The 17,736-nt window shown below is 51.9% G+C and overlaps 1 protein-coding gene across 2 annotated transcripts; it reads left to right on the top strand.

Annotated features, from left to right (window-relative positions):
- The first annotated feature begins 7,784 nt into the window (after positions 1–7,784).
- Pkdcc (protein kinase domain containing, cytoplasmic) lies at positions 7,785–17,343 on the top strand. 2 transcript variants are annotated; one of them, XM_090337064.1, is made up of 7 exons: positions 7,785–8,567; positions 12,323–12,445; positions 13,123–13,307; positions 13,926–14,005; positions 14,268–14,375; positions 16,073–16,246; positions 16,434–17,343. In XM_090337064.1, the coding sequence occupies exons 1-7, from the start codon at positions 7,929–7,931 to the stop codon at positions 16,517–16,519; spliced, it is 1,395 nt and encodes a 464-aa protein (XP_090193190.1). In that variant the 5' UTR covers positions 7,785–7,928; the 3' UTR covers positions 16,520–17,343. The 2 variants fall into 2 exon arrangements, with proteins under 2 accessions (XP_090193190.1, XP_090193189.1); XM_090337063.1 differs by having other exon boundaries at positions 13,036–13,307.
- The last annotated feature ends 393 nt before the right edge of the window (positions 17,344–17,736 follow it).

Below are 17,736 nucleotides of genomic sequence, written 5' to 3'. Positions count from 1 at the left end.
AGAAGGAGGGAGTAGGAGCCTTTATTTCACTCGTTCCCATTAGCACATTAGCCAGATTCTGTTATTGAATTAACTGACTGTCACCTTAAAAGTCATAGTGTAGATAGATCCCTGAAGTAAGGAGATGCACGCAGGTAAACTCTGAGAAAGAGGGCGGGTCAGTGCTTCAGGGAACCAAGCAGCTGGGTGGACATAGAGGGTTTGGTTTAGACAAGAAGGATCTTTTTTTTTTCCTGTTGATAGAGAAAAATTTGCTAGATATCTGGAAGATGCAAATAGCACTAAATATATGGAATCCAAACCATAGTAGAGGAAGTGTTCAACTACAGTGGCAAAAGATCTCTGGAATGTCATGCTTCATCTTTCCTCAATTATTACTAAATGTCTACTGTATGCTGTGGTGACTACAGCTGTGAACAAAACAAAGGCCCTATCTTGCTGTGCTTCCAAACTAGGAAAGGGAGACAGATGACATAAAAGGTGAAACTATGAGATGCAAAACAAGGTAATTTCAGAAAGTGGTACCTGTTCTGAGGACATAAAACAGATCTGTGTGGTACTTAATGGCCAAAGAAGATCTGATGATACGACATTGAGTTTGAATAAAGACAAGGAGTCAGCTCCAGGAAGGTCTCTGAAAAGTAGGTGCGCTGGTTCTGAGTGCTATTTAGGAGAAGCTTCATCAAATTGCCACGTAATCAGCTCAATATGATGGAAAGAGAAGCCCCAGAGTTCTCTTTCTTCAAGAATATTTCAAGAAATGTCACAGGACAGAGATTCCACCACTCATCTTTGTGCTTCTAGTTGCTTGGTGTCTGGCAAAGGAAATAATGATAAATAGAACTGAGTAGTAGGGAGGGAGGAGGAAGATAAATACATTGGGGAAACTTCCATGTAACAGATTGTTTTTCAACTGGAAAAACAATTAAAACAGAAAGAGAAAACAAAAGCAATTCCATTCCTTTACTAGATTATTTGTTACCAACGTGGAGGTTGCGGGAGTGGAGGGAAGCAATGGACAAACTTGTGGACAAATGGAAAGGGATGTCATCCAGGAGAAATAGTAGAACTTGTTCTAAGATTGCAGCCAGGCTGCAAATGGAGTCAGGAAGTAATTGTATATACAAGAATCCAAGAGGTAGGTTGTGACTGACTTTAAACACCAGGCTAAATTACTCACCCCAATGATGGGGAATCATCAAAGATTTTAGAACAGGGAAATGATGTGTTGGAAGCAATGTTCTTGGCAGAGGGATCTGGTGCCCATACACACTTTGAGGCAGGTGAGCACTGAGGAGACCCCAGTCCACACAGCAGATGTGGGAGAAAGAGCCCGGACTTGAGGAACAGCAATGAGGGATCAAAGGGACAACTCCAAGACATCTCTTTAAGCAGCTTGGACTTGGCCTTGCATTTGGGAACATCAATGACATTCTAAGGTGTCTAATTTTGGAGCATGACAGTACCAAATTGACAGAAGACAGGAGAGCTGACAAGGCAGGGGGTGATGGGTACTGGAATATGTGAAGGAGCCTTTGCACGCTGCAATGATGGGGTTGGATGAGGGGATGGGGCTAAAGTGGTCGTCTCGATGAGCATCATCTTACCACTGGCAATCTTTTTTAATGGAGGGATTTTGTATAATTTTTCCTTCCCCTTTTGGAATTTTTCAAATAATTCTTTTAATTCCACACAGACTCCCAGAGTCTTATTAACCCTTTTATAGACCATAGCTCCTGATTTGTTCTCTGCCTCCCATCAGGAAAGAAAAGGGAAGAAGAACTGAGTAAAGGGCCCTCTGGGGTCTCTGAGAACCCCTTGCAGGAATTTAGTGTCTGTTCCTGGGTTGGTGGGTCTCCCTTTTCTCACCTAGACGTGGACTTCCCCTTCCCCAGCAGGCTGCCCACTACCCTTTAAAGGCACCAGCAGCAGCATCCACTTCTGTTTTAGCCAGGACTGCAATGTTGGTGCTGGAAAGACCACCCATGGGATTTCTCCAGCTGAAACCAGACAAGCTGCGCCTAGCCCCTGAACTAAAGTGCAACACAAGAAAAGGAAGTACTCACCCTCTGTCATCAGAGGCATCTGTGCCCAAATCTGGCTTCTGCCTTCAAACAGATGTCTCTGGGCAAATCACCTTCCTTATGTCAATCTCCTCATGGTGGAAATTGGAGATAATAGCAGCATTTATCGCCTACGTTGTTAAGTGGATTAAGTGATAATGAAAGGCATTTAATAAGTATGCCCTATCATTAGTATTAATAAGAACAATAAAACAATAAATCTTTATGACCAAATTTCGTTGCCTAGAGGCAAAAATGACCTTAATGAACTTCTACCTTGGCTCCTTCAGGCCCTAATGTATTTTCCTCTCTTCCTCTTCCTTTCGCTTGATTTACAAAGTCTCCATTTCATGAAGGTCTGCTCTGTCACCCAGGGTTCTTGAGGCAGTCAATAGATTGCTGAGTCTCAGAAGCCTCTACTCCTTCAGGTGTAAAACCGGTGCAGTTGTGCTTACCTCACAGAAGGTATCAAAGGTCAGACCCTCCTGGTGTGCAGCAGGCTCCAGGAACATGGAAATTCTCCATCTGTGGTCCAAGTAAAGTCTTCCACTTTTGAGTTCTTTCTTACCTATGCACCCCATCTCTAAACCTCCCACATTTACCTGAGGCTCTGATGGTTTGCTATGAACATTCACAAGTACAATGCAAGCTACTGAGAGGAGAATGCTAGGCCAAAACCCCTTTGATTGTGAACAGCAGCCTCTCCCCTGAGCTACAGAAGAAGGAGAAAATGTCAGTTCTCTAGTGGTTCAGAGCCAGATGATTTAATTCAGCCTTCCTTTCTTGTCTCTTTATCTCCATTTCCCAAATTACGGCCCTGGGGTTTCTCAAAAGGAACTACCACCTCTTCCTTGACCTTGACCTAGAAAAACATTAGGAGATAATGTTATCTCCTAATTACCCCCCTGGCTCATCCCATCTACACCTACCAGGCTCATCCTCACAAAGAGGAAGGCTCCTCTTCCACTAGCCCTGTCATCAGGATCCATATATCACTCACATATGCCACAGTCAACTCCTGTCCCACTGCCTGCCATTCCATCTACCCACAAGAACTGAAGACCTCAGGCTTGCTGTTCCTCCTCTCCATCTTCCAGTCTTCAGGACAGTCTCCACTCAGGGCATGGTCCCAACCCAAAGGAATCACCCCATACCTTCTTTCAAGTGACCACTGCCAGCTGCTCCAATCATAGCCAAGAGCAAAGGAGGAGAGGCACCCACCACTGAAAGCCAGAAAAGGTAGAGAGGGAGAAGCATCACGTCTGTGGGCAGTAGGTGAGGCTGAGCAAGCAGCAGAAGACAGCCAGGCCCAGGAAGGGAGCCTCAGAGACCCACTGGATCAAAGGTTTAGGCACAGAGGAGAGTCCACAGAGCATTTTGGTTACTAACTTCTGGAAGGGCCTCACCCTCTGAGGTTGTGGAGCTAAGGGGCTTTATGTTCCAAGTCTGAGACACACAGAGGGAGCTAAGCTCTTTTCCAGAAATGGTAGAAGGATCTATCTTGAGCCATGACTCTGTCAGGATCCAGAGTTGTTTGGTTTGGTTTTGATCCCTTGTCTTCATGTTTCTGCATCGTGGTTCTTGGTCTATCTCTGTCCTTCCTCTCTCTCTCTCCCCTCTCAGATAATTTCCTAGGGACTCTGCCTTAGGGCTTCTGCTCTCCAATGTGTAGGAAACCTGACCTTCATCATCTGTTTTATATATTTTGGAAATGTCAGCTTCATTTCCTACCTGGGGGAGGTGGGGGTGGAGAAGCAGGCTGCCTGGCTCCCCTTCCTTCCAGAATCAGTCCCCTTCCCCAGTGCTTTGCCCCAGGGCGGATCAAACTAAGGCCAAGACTCTGCTCTTGGTTCTGGTGGCATCAAGAGGCTGGAGTCCAGGCCCTGATCCAGTCTTCCCTCCATAGTCCACTGTTGTATGGACAGGGGGACCAGAGAGGACTCTTGTCATCAATTGCTTATTTACTGATTTGTGGAAAAAATAAAACTTCCAGGTCCACAGGAAGCCCAAGAGACTGAGACATTTCACCAATGGGAAACAGGATAGACAGCAGTTAAAGTCAGTTCTGCTTCTAGGCAGAGATATAGCCAGTCACACTGTCTAACAGGTCAAAGACATGTATTTGTTCAATATTATTAATCGTAGCAATCGGTTATACCTACGGCTATTGAGGGCTTCTCTGAGGCCAGGCACTTTGTTTTTACATTTCATCTACTCAACAGCTATATAGCAAGTACCACTAGAATCCCCAATTTTCCCAACGACACTCCCCCTCACACTCATAGAGGAGTTAACTAAATTTGCCCAAGGGAACATGACTGTGACCGAATCATAAGGGCCCAAGCTCTTTATACAGATTTCCCAATACTTGAAAAGATATATATATATATATATATAACATACAAACATATATGTATAGATACTTCCTATGAAAGGAAATACAGCCATGGAATTCTATATACCCTCCAAATTCCATGTACCATAAGTACTGTGGATATTGAAATATTGTCTCTAGTTTAGTGCTTCCAGGACATCCTACAGAAGCTATTGGTGAAAAAGGAACAGAAAGGCTGGAAGCAGGCACTTCAGATCAAAGGAAGAAGAGATGACAGTGGATGGATGGGGAGAGAGTATAGACATCAAGTGCAGCTTTCTTCAGAGAAACAGGAAGGAAGGTACAGGGCTGGAGTCAGTTCATGGAGGCCTGAGGACCAGCTCCATGTATCCTCCAGGTTTCTGAGGAGAGTAGCACTCCAGAATGAGACCTGAATTGGAAGGGAAGGGTGTTGGGAAAAGTTGGTGCCATGATACAGGAAGACTATGAGGACCTAACAAGATGCGGAAGGAGAGAAGATAACCTGTCACACTTCCAAATAATATACCAATTCCAAGCCTAGGCCATCTACCTCCTTCCCAAGTATTGATAAAAGAGTTTGGGTTTTGGAGGGGAAGAGTGTAGGTGGGGAGAGAAGAGCAAGAAAACACAGTGAGTCTGAAGCCCTATCCTGCTTGTGCTAATACTGTCTGAGGACTGCTTAGGCGGATCAGGGAACCTCCAGTCCCAAAGCTCTAATGGGAAGATGAAGCAGGGAACTGTCTTTAGGTGGGTGAGCAAAAATAGGGCCTGCAGTAGCATAGTATATTATTTCAGGCCTTCCAGTTCTTTAAAATGTTTCTTCTCCCTGGGTGGCATAGGCGCATGCATGTACACACACACACACACACACACACACACACACACACACGCAAGCAAGTAAACAAGTAAAATTTGGTTAAGAACTGCCAATTTAAAACCTTTTCAACTGTACAAAAACTTTAAGCTTTTGTTGTTCAGAAATCAAAAACCTACTTCAATTGTAAATCATGTACATGGGGGGCTGGTCTGGTAAGGGGGAGAGCAGGGTAAGTGTGAGAGGAGACCGCTGAAATGTCTGTATTCCTGGATATGAGTCTCCTGCTTGGTGGGCTTCTGTGTGTACATTTGTGCCTGTTTCTCAGGCCCTTGTGTGCATTGAACTTTCAAACCATAACAGAAACACTGAAGCTTGGCAGAGATATCACAGGAATAATTATCTAATTTCAGAACATGTTATTATAATACCTACACGATGTGTAACGAAGTTAACAATGTTCACATTCTATTCACCAACTCTGAGCTACAGTCCCACAATGCCAAGCCCTTCCCACAGAGGCTTCTCAAAGACATGAAAGCAGAGCAGGTCCCAAAGAAAAGCTCTTCAAGCACTATCCCACACACATACCCTCATGGCTTCCTCATGGATTGAGATGTTTGGCTGAGTAGATAGCTCTGGGGAAACTGCCAAAAGGGGGGACAGCGCCTATTTTAGGATGGCAACTACTCCCAGAATTCCCCCTCCCTCCCCAGTCAACTGATATTGACAGGGAAATAGCAACCAGATTGGGTCACATAGACAGGAGTTTCAGCTGTGGGCCAAGGGGCTTCTGATCCACCCAGCTTTTCCTTTGGGGTGGGGAAGGGACCCTGAATTCGACTGAGGCTGAGTGTGAAGGGAATGTTTGCTGTTTGCTGCTGTTCCCTGTTGACTTTAGCCAGTAGCTCTGTTTACAAACCCAGGTTGGTTTTCCCAGCACAGTTAATTAGACCAAAGACATCTGGTGTAAGGGCTGGGGAGGGCATCTGCTCAGAGCTTCCCCTGCACACCGGGCAGCTAAGACCCGGCTAAGGACAGAGCAACTAAACAGGAACAGATCGAGCAACAAACCCGACTCCATCACATCCAAAGCTCTTAGGGACCACGGTTTCTTTTGCCTTCCTTGCCTTCCACATGCAGGCTAACTAAGGCTGCATCTCCACCTTCTGAGTCTTCAGCCACTAAAAAGTCAGGGCCTCAAAAGCCTACTTTAGTGGGACTGATCCCACTAGCCATAAAAGACTTGGCCTTCATCGCCTCGTTTCCATATCCAGAAGAATGGGGAGAAATCTGTCGCCTTTCTAATCACAGAAGACCCTCAATTCTGTAGGTAGGAACTCCAGGTCTCCCATGGAGGTTCTAGATCCTTCTTCCTCTGTCCCCAATCACCCCACGTCCAACTGAATCCCTAACATTACAGGGAGGAAAAATGAACCTATCCTGGGGGAGCCCCCGGAGGCTGAGGGGATCTTGAGAAAGACATTTGCAAGGCCGTGGGGAAGGGGGCGGGGGGGGGGAGAGGGAAACCTTCGAGGGGGAGGGGCAGCGGCTTATCTCTCCTGGGAGCAGGGCGCTCACTCCAAACAGCTAATGCAGTGGTGTGTGAAAGCCCCTCAATTAGCACTAATGATGCAATCAGCGAGGGAGGAGGAGGGACGAGAAGTTCTGGTGCAGTCAGCACTCGCTTAGACACACGACACACACTCCCTTCCCGGGACCCAGGAGCCCCTTCCCACCCCACCAGTGCACAGACGTGCGTGGGCACAAATGCATTCGCTACATATGGTTAGTCATCCGCAGCAGACCTCGGAGATTTCGAGGTGGGCACACCTCCGGCAAGATCGGGGGACTCCGCCACCAGGAAAATTAGAAAGTCTTGGTAGAAGAGAGTTAAATCTGGCCGATGGCCCCTCTGTGCCCCGCGTCCCCGTCCCACGCGCGCTCGCAGGTGCCGCCTCCTTAGAGGCCCTCCTCTGCACCCCGGCCCTGCATCCCGGGCTGACCTCCAAGCCTTCCCCGAGTCCAGCCCGTCTCGAGGCCCCACCGGAGTCCCGGGGAGGAGGAAGCTGTGGGAGCTCTCGGATCCCCGCACCTGGGCCTCAGCTGCGCGCCCCCTCCCCGAGCCCGTTACGCGCGGGCCTCGCCCCTTTATCTGCCCAGCCCGCTCCTCTAATGGGGCCTCGCGGTCCCGTTATCCGCTCTCGCTTGGGGCCGGGAGCCCCCGCGAGCCTCCGGGCCGCCGCCGCCGCTGCCCCCTCCCCCGCTCCCCGGCCCGAGCTAGGGGGGGCGCGCGCCGGGCACGGCCGGGGCCGCCTCCGCGCCGCTTCCCAGGCCGGGACGCGCGGGAGGAGGTCCCGCTGTCAGTCAGCGGGGAAGGCCGGGCCGGGCAGCCGGAGGGGGCGGCGCCGAGGACGGGCTCGCGCCGGGAGCGGGAGCGGGGGCGGGGCGGCGGGGCGGGGGCGGCTCCGGGCCGTATAAGCAGCGGGGGCTGGGCGGGCGGGAGGCAAGTGTCAGGCCGATGTGCCGCCCGCTAGGGGCCGGGGTCGGGGCCGCCGGGGCCATGCGCGCGGGCTGGGCAGGGGGCCGGCGGGGCGCGCCGCGGAGCCGCCTCGGAGCCTGAGCCGCCCGGGGCCGGGGCCGGGGCTGGGGAGCCGCGCGGGGCCGGCCGGCCGGCCGGGGGGGGAGGGGAGCGATGCGGCGCCGGAGGGCGGCCGTGGCCGCGGGTTTCTGCGCCTCCTTCCTGCTGGGCTCCGTTCTCAACGTGCTCTTTGCACCGGGCTCGGAGCCTCCGCGGCCAGGCCAGTCCCCCGGGCCCTCGCCAGCCCCGGGCCCGGGCCGTCGTGGGGGCCGTGGGGAGCTGGCCCGGCAAATCCGGGCGCGCTACGAGGAGGTGCAGCGTTATTCCCGCGGGGGCCCCGGGCCCGGGGCTGGCCGGCCGGAGCGGCGGCGTCTGATGGACCTGGCTCCGGGCGGACCGGGCCTGCAACGACCCCGGCCCCCGCGGGCCCGGCCCCCTCCCGACGGCGCCCCAGGCTGGCCCCCGGCTCCCGGCCCGGGTTCTCCCGGCCAGGGCCCGCGCCTGGGCTGCTCCGCGCTCCGCAACGTGTCTGGAGCGCAGTACGTGGGCTCGGGCTACACCAAGGCCGTGTACCGGGTCCGCCTGCCCGGCGGCGCCGCCGTGGCGCTGAAGGCGGTGGACTTTAGCGGCCACGATCTGGGCAGCTGCGTGCGCGAGTTCGGAGCTCGGAGGGGCTGCTATCGCCTGGCGGCCCACAAGTTGCTCAAGGAGATGGTGCTGCTGGAGCGGCTGCGGCACCCCAACGTGCTGCAGGTACGTGGATGGGGCGCGGGGACGAGGAGGCTTGGCTAGGAGCTCCCAGGTCCCGGTCACTCAGAAGGAGAACGCCTTGACCGTATAAAGAAGCAGCGTGCCTGTGACTGTCCGGATTGCACTGGGTGCAGACCCGAAGCAGGGCCCTGCACACTGCACCGCCCTGCCTCTCACCCCTGGGGGAGCCCCCTCTTTGCCAAGAGCTCCTGGGTTTCTTAGCTTGCACACATGTCTTAAAGATAGGGGCTCATAACAGAGCCTCCCAAAACTCCATCTGGAGAGAGGGGGTATGGAACACTAAGATGTTGGCTCTAACTGCCGAGTAAGGCACCCAACACCCTGGCGTGTCAGCTCCCGGGGACCGGGTCCCCCATGATAATAAAGGCCGAACCCCGCATCTTTCAACTTCCAGTGGCCTAGTGTGGCTTTGAGGATGGAGTGGGAAAGCAGAAGGATTGAGAAGGACTGGAAGGAGACCCATGGAGTCAAGCTTGACTTCCCACAGCGGCCCTCACTTCCCACCCCACCCAGAAGCTACTGAAAAGGGTCAGCAGGCCCTCGAATGGGTCCACCTGACCCACTGGGGAAGCCCTAGATTTTAGGGAAGTACATGGAGGATCTGAGTGTCCAAGTATCTAAGCATATATGGCCAAGACCCTGCAAAGTTGAGAGGCACAGAAGCCTAGGTTCCCACTAGGTGAGACTCTGACTCCATACTTCGTGGGGAAGCCGCCAGAAAGAGGAAGTCCACGTTGTTCTCTGCAGTTCTCATGGAATCAGCACTGCTGTATTGGCCCACTTCTTTTCTCCTACGTGTCTGTCCTTGAATCTGCCTAGGATGAGACAAACTGTTCCTTCTACTCAAACTTGAGCAGACTTAGAGGGAAACTCCTGGGGGAACTTGATGGGGAAAACATGGGATGCATACCGGCCTTGAACCTGCCCTGAACCTGCCCACACCTCCCATCTCTCAGCCACTCTGATTAATCTCTTTACACCCAGAAAACTAACCAGAAGCCCAGCAGTCCCTCTCTTTTTTTCCTTGGGGTAAAATGGGACCCCCAAACCCAGAGGGAGGTCAGTGAAGACTAGAATAGTGGTGTTCCACTTGCCCCCCTGCTAGCTCACAAATCTCCCCAGGACACTTTCACTCTGGCAGACTCTTGTGACAGGGTCCTGTGTCCTGCACTTACAGTAGGAGACTGGGCAGAGCCACCCTTGTATGTGGTTATGCCTGGTTGCGTGGCTGACACTGTGTCCGGAACTTCAGGGAGTGAGCGGCTGGTTACGTGGCCATTCTAACTGGGGAGGATCTTGTTCTCTTTACTTCCCAAGGGCTCTTGGGAAGTTTCTAGAAATCCTGGGGTGCCAGAAAGATTCAGTGGGGGTGAAGGGACCTTGAGTGACTTAGCAGGACATTGAATGTTAGTTGACTTACGTCCCTCTCTTTAGATCAGGTTTGGTATTCCAGTATGCCTTTCTCCCTCACTGTCCTCACCAAACCTCTCAACAGTCCAGTCCACAGAATGGCCCTCCGCAGTAATGTTGGGTCCCTGATATCAAAGATACCCAAGAAAAATCTGATAATGGAACAGTTTTCACCCATGCCCTGGTCCAGGCCTATATGGGGTCATTGGTGTGACCCTCATATTGGAGCAGCGGCTGGAGGTAGTAGCCCCTAGAACATAGACTGCTAAGCTGATGCGGGTCCTGGTGAAAAGTGGGGGTCCCTAGTGTGTTTAAACTGTTATGGGTGTAGTTCCCCCATTTACTGTGTGGCCCCAAGCCAATGTCCCTCTGGCTTCTTCAGCTAGGCCACCTCTGCAGGCAAGGAAGCCTTCAGTGGAGTCTCCCTTTTCAGGAGACATCAGAACAATGGGCCAAGAACCTCAGTTCCTGTTGTTTTAATACCTCTTAATCATTCAAGAATTCTAAACTGTTTAACTGTTTGTTGAATTAGGGAGGAGCCAGCAAACCTTTCTAGAGTTCCCCATAGCAGGCTACTGAGGCCCCTTTTTCCCTGTTCTGAAGAGCCTAAAGTTGTATAAAGGTCTATTAACAAATGCAGGACAGCAGGGTATACTAGGCCCTTCTGTGCTTGAACTCTGGTCTGTCTTTCCTGATTCCAACACGCACGCACACACGCACACACACACACACACACATCCTCTTGCTGTCTCTCCCTCTGTCTCTCCGTCTCTCTGTCTCTGTCTCTGTCTCTCTCTCTGCCTCTGCCTCTGTCTCTCTCGGTCTCTTTCTCACTTACACACAAAACAGATGCCTGTGTAGCCCAGGGTCAAAGGGCACAGGGTTTTCCCCTGACACATAGGCATCATCCTGTGGCCTCCGGCTTCAGATGGACCCCAGGCCTGCTTGGGCCCAGATCCTAGCCATGCTAGAGTATATTTCCTTTCCCAAACAAACAAAAGATGGGACTGAACCTCAATGCTTTCTGGGAGTGAGGGGTGGGGGAGGTTAATGGTATCTTTTTATTTTTTCCTGAAGGGTGTTGATTAATACCTCGTTAACAGTGCATTTAACGACCTCTGGGTGTTTAATAACCATCAGAAGTTTCCCCACAAAGACTCAGTCTCTGGGCAAGAAAATGAGAACCAGTTCCCAAGATTATTCTTTTTACTTTTCCCTCATCCCACCCGGGTGGTGTGGGGCCTGTCTGGGTTGATGAGGGATGTGGACTAAAGAGGAGAGCAGAGTCCCTGGGACTGCATCTGGCTAGCTTCCCCCAACTCATAATCCAGGGACTCTTGACAACCCAACACTGAGTTGCTACCCTCACGAAGGAAGACTGGCTGGCCTGGGGAAGGAGAGTTGCTGCCAGGGACTCCAGGGGCCTGCAGGGTGAGCATGCCAGCCTGAGTGAACGTGTGCGGGGACACCTAGTGCACAGACTGTTCACCCCCTGCCCCACCCTTCCACCTCGCTCCCTACTGCGACCTGGACAACTTGGCCTTTGTTTATCTACCCCACAAGCTGCAGTGAAGTGTGTTGGGAGAGGCCAGCAGAAGCAGGGCTCCCTGTGAACTCTGATGTGAGTGTTAGTGACAAAGTCCGACTGTGCCTCCCCTGGCCCACAGTGTGGTCACAAGCCTCAGAGAGGCTCCCTAAAAATCTGATCTTCCCTGAAAATCACCCTTCACTGCCACCCCCATTGACTCATATCCCTCACCTTCCCGTACATGTAAAGAACACCCAGGCTGGTGCCTCTGCATTTCCTCCCATAAGACCAGAGCATAGGAGAAAAATTAATTGAGCTTCCAGAGAGTGGAAATGGTGAGGAACAGGCTGGGGATGGCATGGAGAAGGAAGTGTGATCGTGATTGCTGGTCTGTGTGTTAGCAAATGGTATTCTTGGAAAGAACCAGGTGGTGGACCATGAGTGGCATAAATGTTAATTTTCATTCTTATGTTTGTTAACTGTGTGACCTTATTATCTGAGTCAGATTCCTCACCTGAGATTGAGGATTTAGCACAGTGCCTGGTACCTGGTGAACACATGATAGCCAGGTATGCCCATCTCCCTAAGTGGCAAAAGTTGAGAGGATCAATAGAGTCAGTAAGAACTCTGGATTCAAGAAAAATAAGGCAGACTTCCCAAGCTGTTCTCCTTTGGCCTGAGCCCAAGCAAAGTCTTAGAGATGGCCTCGGAGCAGAAGGAGGGGGCATCTGACAGGCCAGGCTTTCTCTGTCCCCACCCCCACCATGTGACCTAATGACCTGCCCTGGGTTCCCCCCAGCTCTATGGCTACTGCTACCAGGACAGCGAGGACATCCCGGACACCCTGACCACCATCACGGAGCTGGGCGCCCCTGTGGAGATGATCCAGCTGCTGCAGACTTCCTGGGAGGATCGATTTCGAGTGAGCAGAGAGGAGGGCTAGGCCCCCGGGGCTCCTTGCTGGGATGGTTTTCCCTTAGAAGGCTGCCTTCTCTCCAGCAGCTCAAACTCCTCCTCAGCCTGGAGAGGTGTGGTCAGATGGACGGAAGGGGCACAGGCTGGCTAGGCCATTGGCCAAAGGGTTAAAATCAGAGGCAGGACACAAGATCCTACTGACTGTGCTTTGGCTATCCTCCCCCTCCCATACATGTTTGCACACATGTGTGCATACATGTGTGCCATACACACCATGGGGGGCTAGTTTCCTGGGACCATGAACAACCTTAAGGTCATTTCGACCTTCTCTCTATTCTAATACACTGACCTTGCTCAAAATGCCCCCTCAGGGGAGGGATACATGATCCCCAGACACCCTCCCACCCCTGCTGACATCTCTCATCTATTTTGTATTACACCTTCAAGTTCAGGCCAGCCAAGGCTTAGTGGGAAGTTGGGGGAGGGGGGTTCCTCTGTAAAAAGCCCCAGCTCTTATGGAGTACTGGGACCTACAGAAGAGAAAGGAGGGAGGGAACCCAGAGTCCAGGATGCCCAACCCAATCCATCTGCCCCTAGATCTGCCTCAGTCTTGGCCGCCTCCTCCACCATCTGGCCCACTCCCCACTGGGCTCTGTCACTCTTCTGGACTTCCGCCCTCGGCAGTTTGTGCTGGTGGATGGGGAGCTGAAGGTGACGGACCTGGATGATGCTCGAGTGGAGGAGACGCCGTGTACCAGCAGTGCTGACTGCACACTGGAGTTTCCAGCCAGGAACTTCACTCTGCCCTGCTCAGCCCAGGGCTGGTGTGAGGGCATGAACGAGAAGAGGAATCTCTACAATGCCTACAGGTGACCACCATCCGCTCGAGAACTCCACCTATGGAGTTCATACCCTGGAAGAGTGTGACAGGACAGAGAGGTCCAAGAGGCCACTGGGGAGGGAGAATAGCTTTAGCCAATAGAGCCATGGAGGAGGGAAAGCCTCTAACCCAGTTCAGAGAGAATGTTCAGGCTTCTGATGCGGTCTAAAAATAGATCATTCCAAGGAGAAGCCAGGGCAGCTGAAGGTTTCTGAAAATAGTGTTGGAGTCAGGGCCTAGGGCTAGTGGAACTGGCAAATCCCCTCCCTAGCCTGGCTCTTGACCTCTGCAAAGCCACTTATAACTGAGAAGCCCCAGCCCAGAGGCTGCTGTGAGACTGGGGTCAATCAGAGGACAGTGTGGGCTGGAAGATGGGGAATGGTGGGGAAGCACAAGTCTCAGATCTCAGTTCAGTCTGCAGTTAGTTGTGGTCCCAGCTGTATCCAGACCCATGCCCCAAGGCTGAGCAGACTACCCTGAGGGTGTGCCTGACCACTAAGCCTGAGTGGTCATGTGCTCCAGCTAGGTTACCTGTCTGGAGTCAGTTTTAAAAGAGATATATCCTTAAGAGCAGGACCGCTGACCCCCTGGCTTCTCTCTGCCACAGGTTTTTCTTCACATATCTCCTGCCGCACAGTGCCCCACTCTCACTCAGGCCTCTGCTGGACAGCATCGTCAATGCCACAGGTGAGACTCAGGCCCCATGTACTCTCCATCCTTCTGCGCCTCCCCGAGGTATGGGGACAAGAACAAACAGCAGTAGCACCGGATCCATGATCTATCTCCCCAGGCATATCTCCCCAGCAAAGGCCCTCCCTTCCCAGGCCACATGTCATCTGAGTCCAAGGCCTGCCTGGAAGGCGTGAGGACAGCTTAGCTAGCTGCCTCTGTGGGGAGGGGGAGAGGCCCAAGTAAGCCATCACACATCACACCCGTGCTGCTTTCACAGGAGAGCTCACCTGGGGTGTGGATGAGACCCTGGGCCAGCTAGAGGCAGTGCTGCACCTGTACCGGAGTGGGCAGTATCTGCAAAACTCCACCACAAGCAGCAGCTTCGGTGAGTGACTTCTACAGGGATTTGGTACCTGGGAGGTGGGAGAGTGAGGGACCCCACCGCCACTGAGCTAAGTGGCTGACCTCTTCTAGAGGGGCCCTGGTCACTAAAAGCCTAGAGACTCACTTGAGAGATAGGATGGCTCTGGGAGGTCCACTTTGAGATTCCATCTGTGATTAAGCTAGAGCAACTCCTTTTGTCTTGAACTGGATGTCCTCAGACTCCTCCTCGTACTGGCTGCAGAACTTACCCCAAGGCTTTGCTCCCTTCATCTGTGAATTGGGTTCAATATCACTTACCTCACAAAATTCTTACGGGGATTTTGTGGCAAGTGAGGTGTGTAAAAGCAATTAGCACAATTCTTATTACACAGCTAGAACACAATATGGGTTTGCTTCTCTTTCCTGCCTCTGTTCTCCCAAGGTTAAGAGAGTAGCTGGAGGTGGAGGGGCCCTCCCCAAAGCCAGCCAAGAAACTGATTCTCCCAGGGTGGGGGAGAATTCTAGCCACTGGTTATAGGCTGTGGTCCCTCCACAGAAGTCTGGGGTTGAGCTGTGGTTGGGGTGGGGGGGAACAAGTGGTGGGCAGCCTCCTTATTCGAGGAGCCCTGGCCAGTCTTAGGGGTGGGGGAGCCCTCATTAGCCCTGTAAATAAAGTTTAACGAGGTGAACAATGGCTGGCTCTGTCCCTGAGGACTCTGTTTATGGGGCTATAAATCACAGCCAGCCCTGGACTTTGGTCTAGTCTCTGGCAGGAGATGGAGGCCGGAGGACGGGGTGGCCAGAGGCCCAGAGATTCTGCATTATCAGTTTAGAACCTGGGCTCCCTGCAACAGGGAGAAAGATGGGGTGAACAAGGGGCCTTCTTCATCACTGAGGGTTTTCAAATTTTTTTTTTCATCTCATCATCTGCATACCTCTTAACCATAAAACTGAGTGCCCTCCCAGGCCTATCTGAGGTTAAGTACTCTGTCCTCAAGGCCAGAAGCAGGTGTGACTTCTAACCAGCTTCAGAAGCTGGTTAGAAATGCAAGTTCTCAGGCCTTACCCAGACAAAATTCCCTGAACACGAACATGCACAGTGAGGTTTCAGAAGTCTGACTCTAAATGTCTAAAATGCCCTTGCCTCAGCAGCCAGCTTGGACAGCTGGTGGCTGTATGTGTCCGTCTTTCTGTCCCACACATAATGTCCTCTTGTGCTCAGATGCCATGCCTTTGAGAGTTGCCGCTCTCTCTGTCTCTCAAAATCCAAGTCTCTGTTCGGCCATCATTGCACAATCAACCTCCTTTTCCTTTTCTTTTTTCAGTCATGGACTTAAACTCAGGACCTGGGCTTTGTTCCTGAGCTTTTTTACTCAAGGCTAGCACTCTACCACTTCGAGCCACAGTTCCATTTCTGGTTTTCTCTGGGTTAATTGGAGAAAGAGTCTCATAGACCTTCCTTCCCCAGGTTAGCTTTGAACTGCAGTCCTCACATCTCAGCCTACTGAGTAGCTAGGATGATAGGCATGATTCCCTAGTACCCAGCGATCAACCCACTTTGTAAAACATTATCTCCCTGTATCTCTGTGCTGGGGGTGTTAGCCTGCATAACACATCTGCTTTCACCTAGTCAATGGGTCTTGCACTTCTCTTCCAAAGGTGACCCAAGCCCTCAGTCAATGCACACAGTTTTCATTTCACATAATCCCCAACCCATAGAGTACCAGCGTATCCCAGACAGCACCATTCCGCAGGAAGACTACCGCTGTTGGCCATCCTACCACCACGGCAGCTGCCTCCTGTCTGTGTTCAACCTGGCTGAGGCTGTGGATGTCTGTGAGAGCCATGCTCAGTGCCATGCTTTTGTGGTCACCAACCAGACTACCTGGACAGGTGAGCCAAAGGGAGAGGGCATTCTGAGGGAATGGCTGGACTTCATAGGTGTGTTGGGCTCTTAGCAGAAACCAGAGGGAAGGCTGAGGGAGAGGTATCTGTGTGCCTAGGTAGTCACTTTAAGTGGGTGGCTCTACCTGTCAGAAGAGAAACATCCAAAGCTGTTACCTTTCTCCTCTGCTCCAAGGTCGGAAGCTGGTCTTTTTCAAGACTGGATGGAGCCAAGTGGTCCCAGATCCCAGCAAAACCACATATGTGAGAGCCCCTGGTTGATCTGTCAAGAGTTCAGCTAAGCAGCTGACCATCCACAGCAGGTGGGCTTGCCTGTGGTGCAAATGACATGTACTAGAGGCCCCACCTGTCACCTGGGAGTCCCTGCAGACAAGGCTGACATCCCAGACAGACCAACATGACCGGACAACCGTGCAATAATGCAAAATGTTAAAAATGTGAGTTTGCCAGCTTAGTTCTGAGACTGCTGGCTCCCAGACTGCAATGATTGGTTGAGAGACTGATCGCCTCTCCTGAGTTCTGGGCTGCAAGCAAGGCTCAGGCTCGTCTGAACTGGGACAGTTCTGTGAGCAGCCCCAGCACTGCGTTCACGGTGTGAGAATGTAGCCACAGCCCTGCTACTGCTGCTGCTGCTGCTTCCGCCACTGCCACTACTGCCACGGGCCATGGCGGGTGGGGGCTCTGTGGGCACAATCAGTCATAGAGTGTTTGCTCAGCTCCAGTGGAGGGGAGTGCTCCAAGGCAGATCCCATTCCTGCAGAGTTTGCCTCTGGTCTCCTGACAGGGGCGCTCTCAGGCCAGCCTAGGGGTCAGGGGCAGCAGCACACACGTCCAAATGAGCCAATAGGAGGGTGGAGGAACAGGTTGCATTTGAGCCAGGACCTGGGGTGGGGGTGGAGCTGGGGCCTTTCTGCCTCATTTGCTTTCAGTGAAAGCCACAAAACAGCCCAAACCAGGCTCTCCCCCTCCTGGAGTTTGCATATCCAGAAGCTTTTGTACTTCTTGTTCATTAAATTGTTTATTTTTGTAAAAAAACAAAAAACAAAAAACAAAAATCAATCAGCTAATAAAATGACCTTTCTTGACAAAAACTCTTCTCAAGCCTTGGCTTCTTGGGCTGTGATTTACTCAACCTCCAATTACATCTATGTGGGTGGGTGGTGGGGGTGTGTTGCAGAATAAAATCTCTGTGGCAAATATTGGAAGTTAAAAAAATGTGATCTCAGGTCCTTGTCCCATAACACATCCCTCCCACCTTGGTCCTCCATATCACATCCAAACAGAAACTATGACCCTTTCCCCCAAGGAGGTTCTGAACACCCCAGCTTCGTACATACAGAGCTCTCACCCATGGTGGTGACCGTCTCGTGGTTGAGTATTGGACACCTCCGTTAACTGGAGGGGAAATAGTTCAGAAAGGAGTCATGGAAAACAGGTCAGCTTTGCCTCTGCAGGAAACAGAACATCACTGGCCACCA

The sequence above is a fragment of the Megascapheus bottae genome, chromosome 7 (assembly GCF_031878675.1).
Source record: "Megascapheus bottae isolate mThoBot1 chromosome 7, mThoBot2.hap1, whole genome shotgun sequence".
In the NCBI taxonomy this organism is placed as follows: Eukaryota; Metazoa; Chordata; class Mammalia; order Rodentia; family Geomyidae; genus Megascapheus; species Megascapheus bottae.
This window is presented reverse-complemented; position numbering and strand designations above follow the sequence as displayed.

Bases quoted from the DNA above. Each gene is read 5' to 3' on its own strand.
- Pkdcc (XM_090337063.1), top strand. From the start codon at position 7,929: ATGCGGCGCCGGAGGGCGGCCGTGGCCGCGGGTTTCTGCGCCTCCTTC. The intron at 8,568-12,322 runs GTACGTGGATGG...GGTTCCCCCCAG, and splicing joins GGCACCCCAACGTGCTGCAG to CTCTATGGCTACTGCTACCA. The intron at 12,446-13,035 runs GTGAGCAGAGAG...ATCTGCCCCTAG, and splicing joins CCTGGGAGGATCGATTTCGA to ATCTGCCTCAGTCTTGGCCG.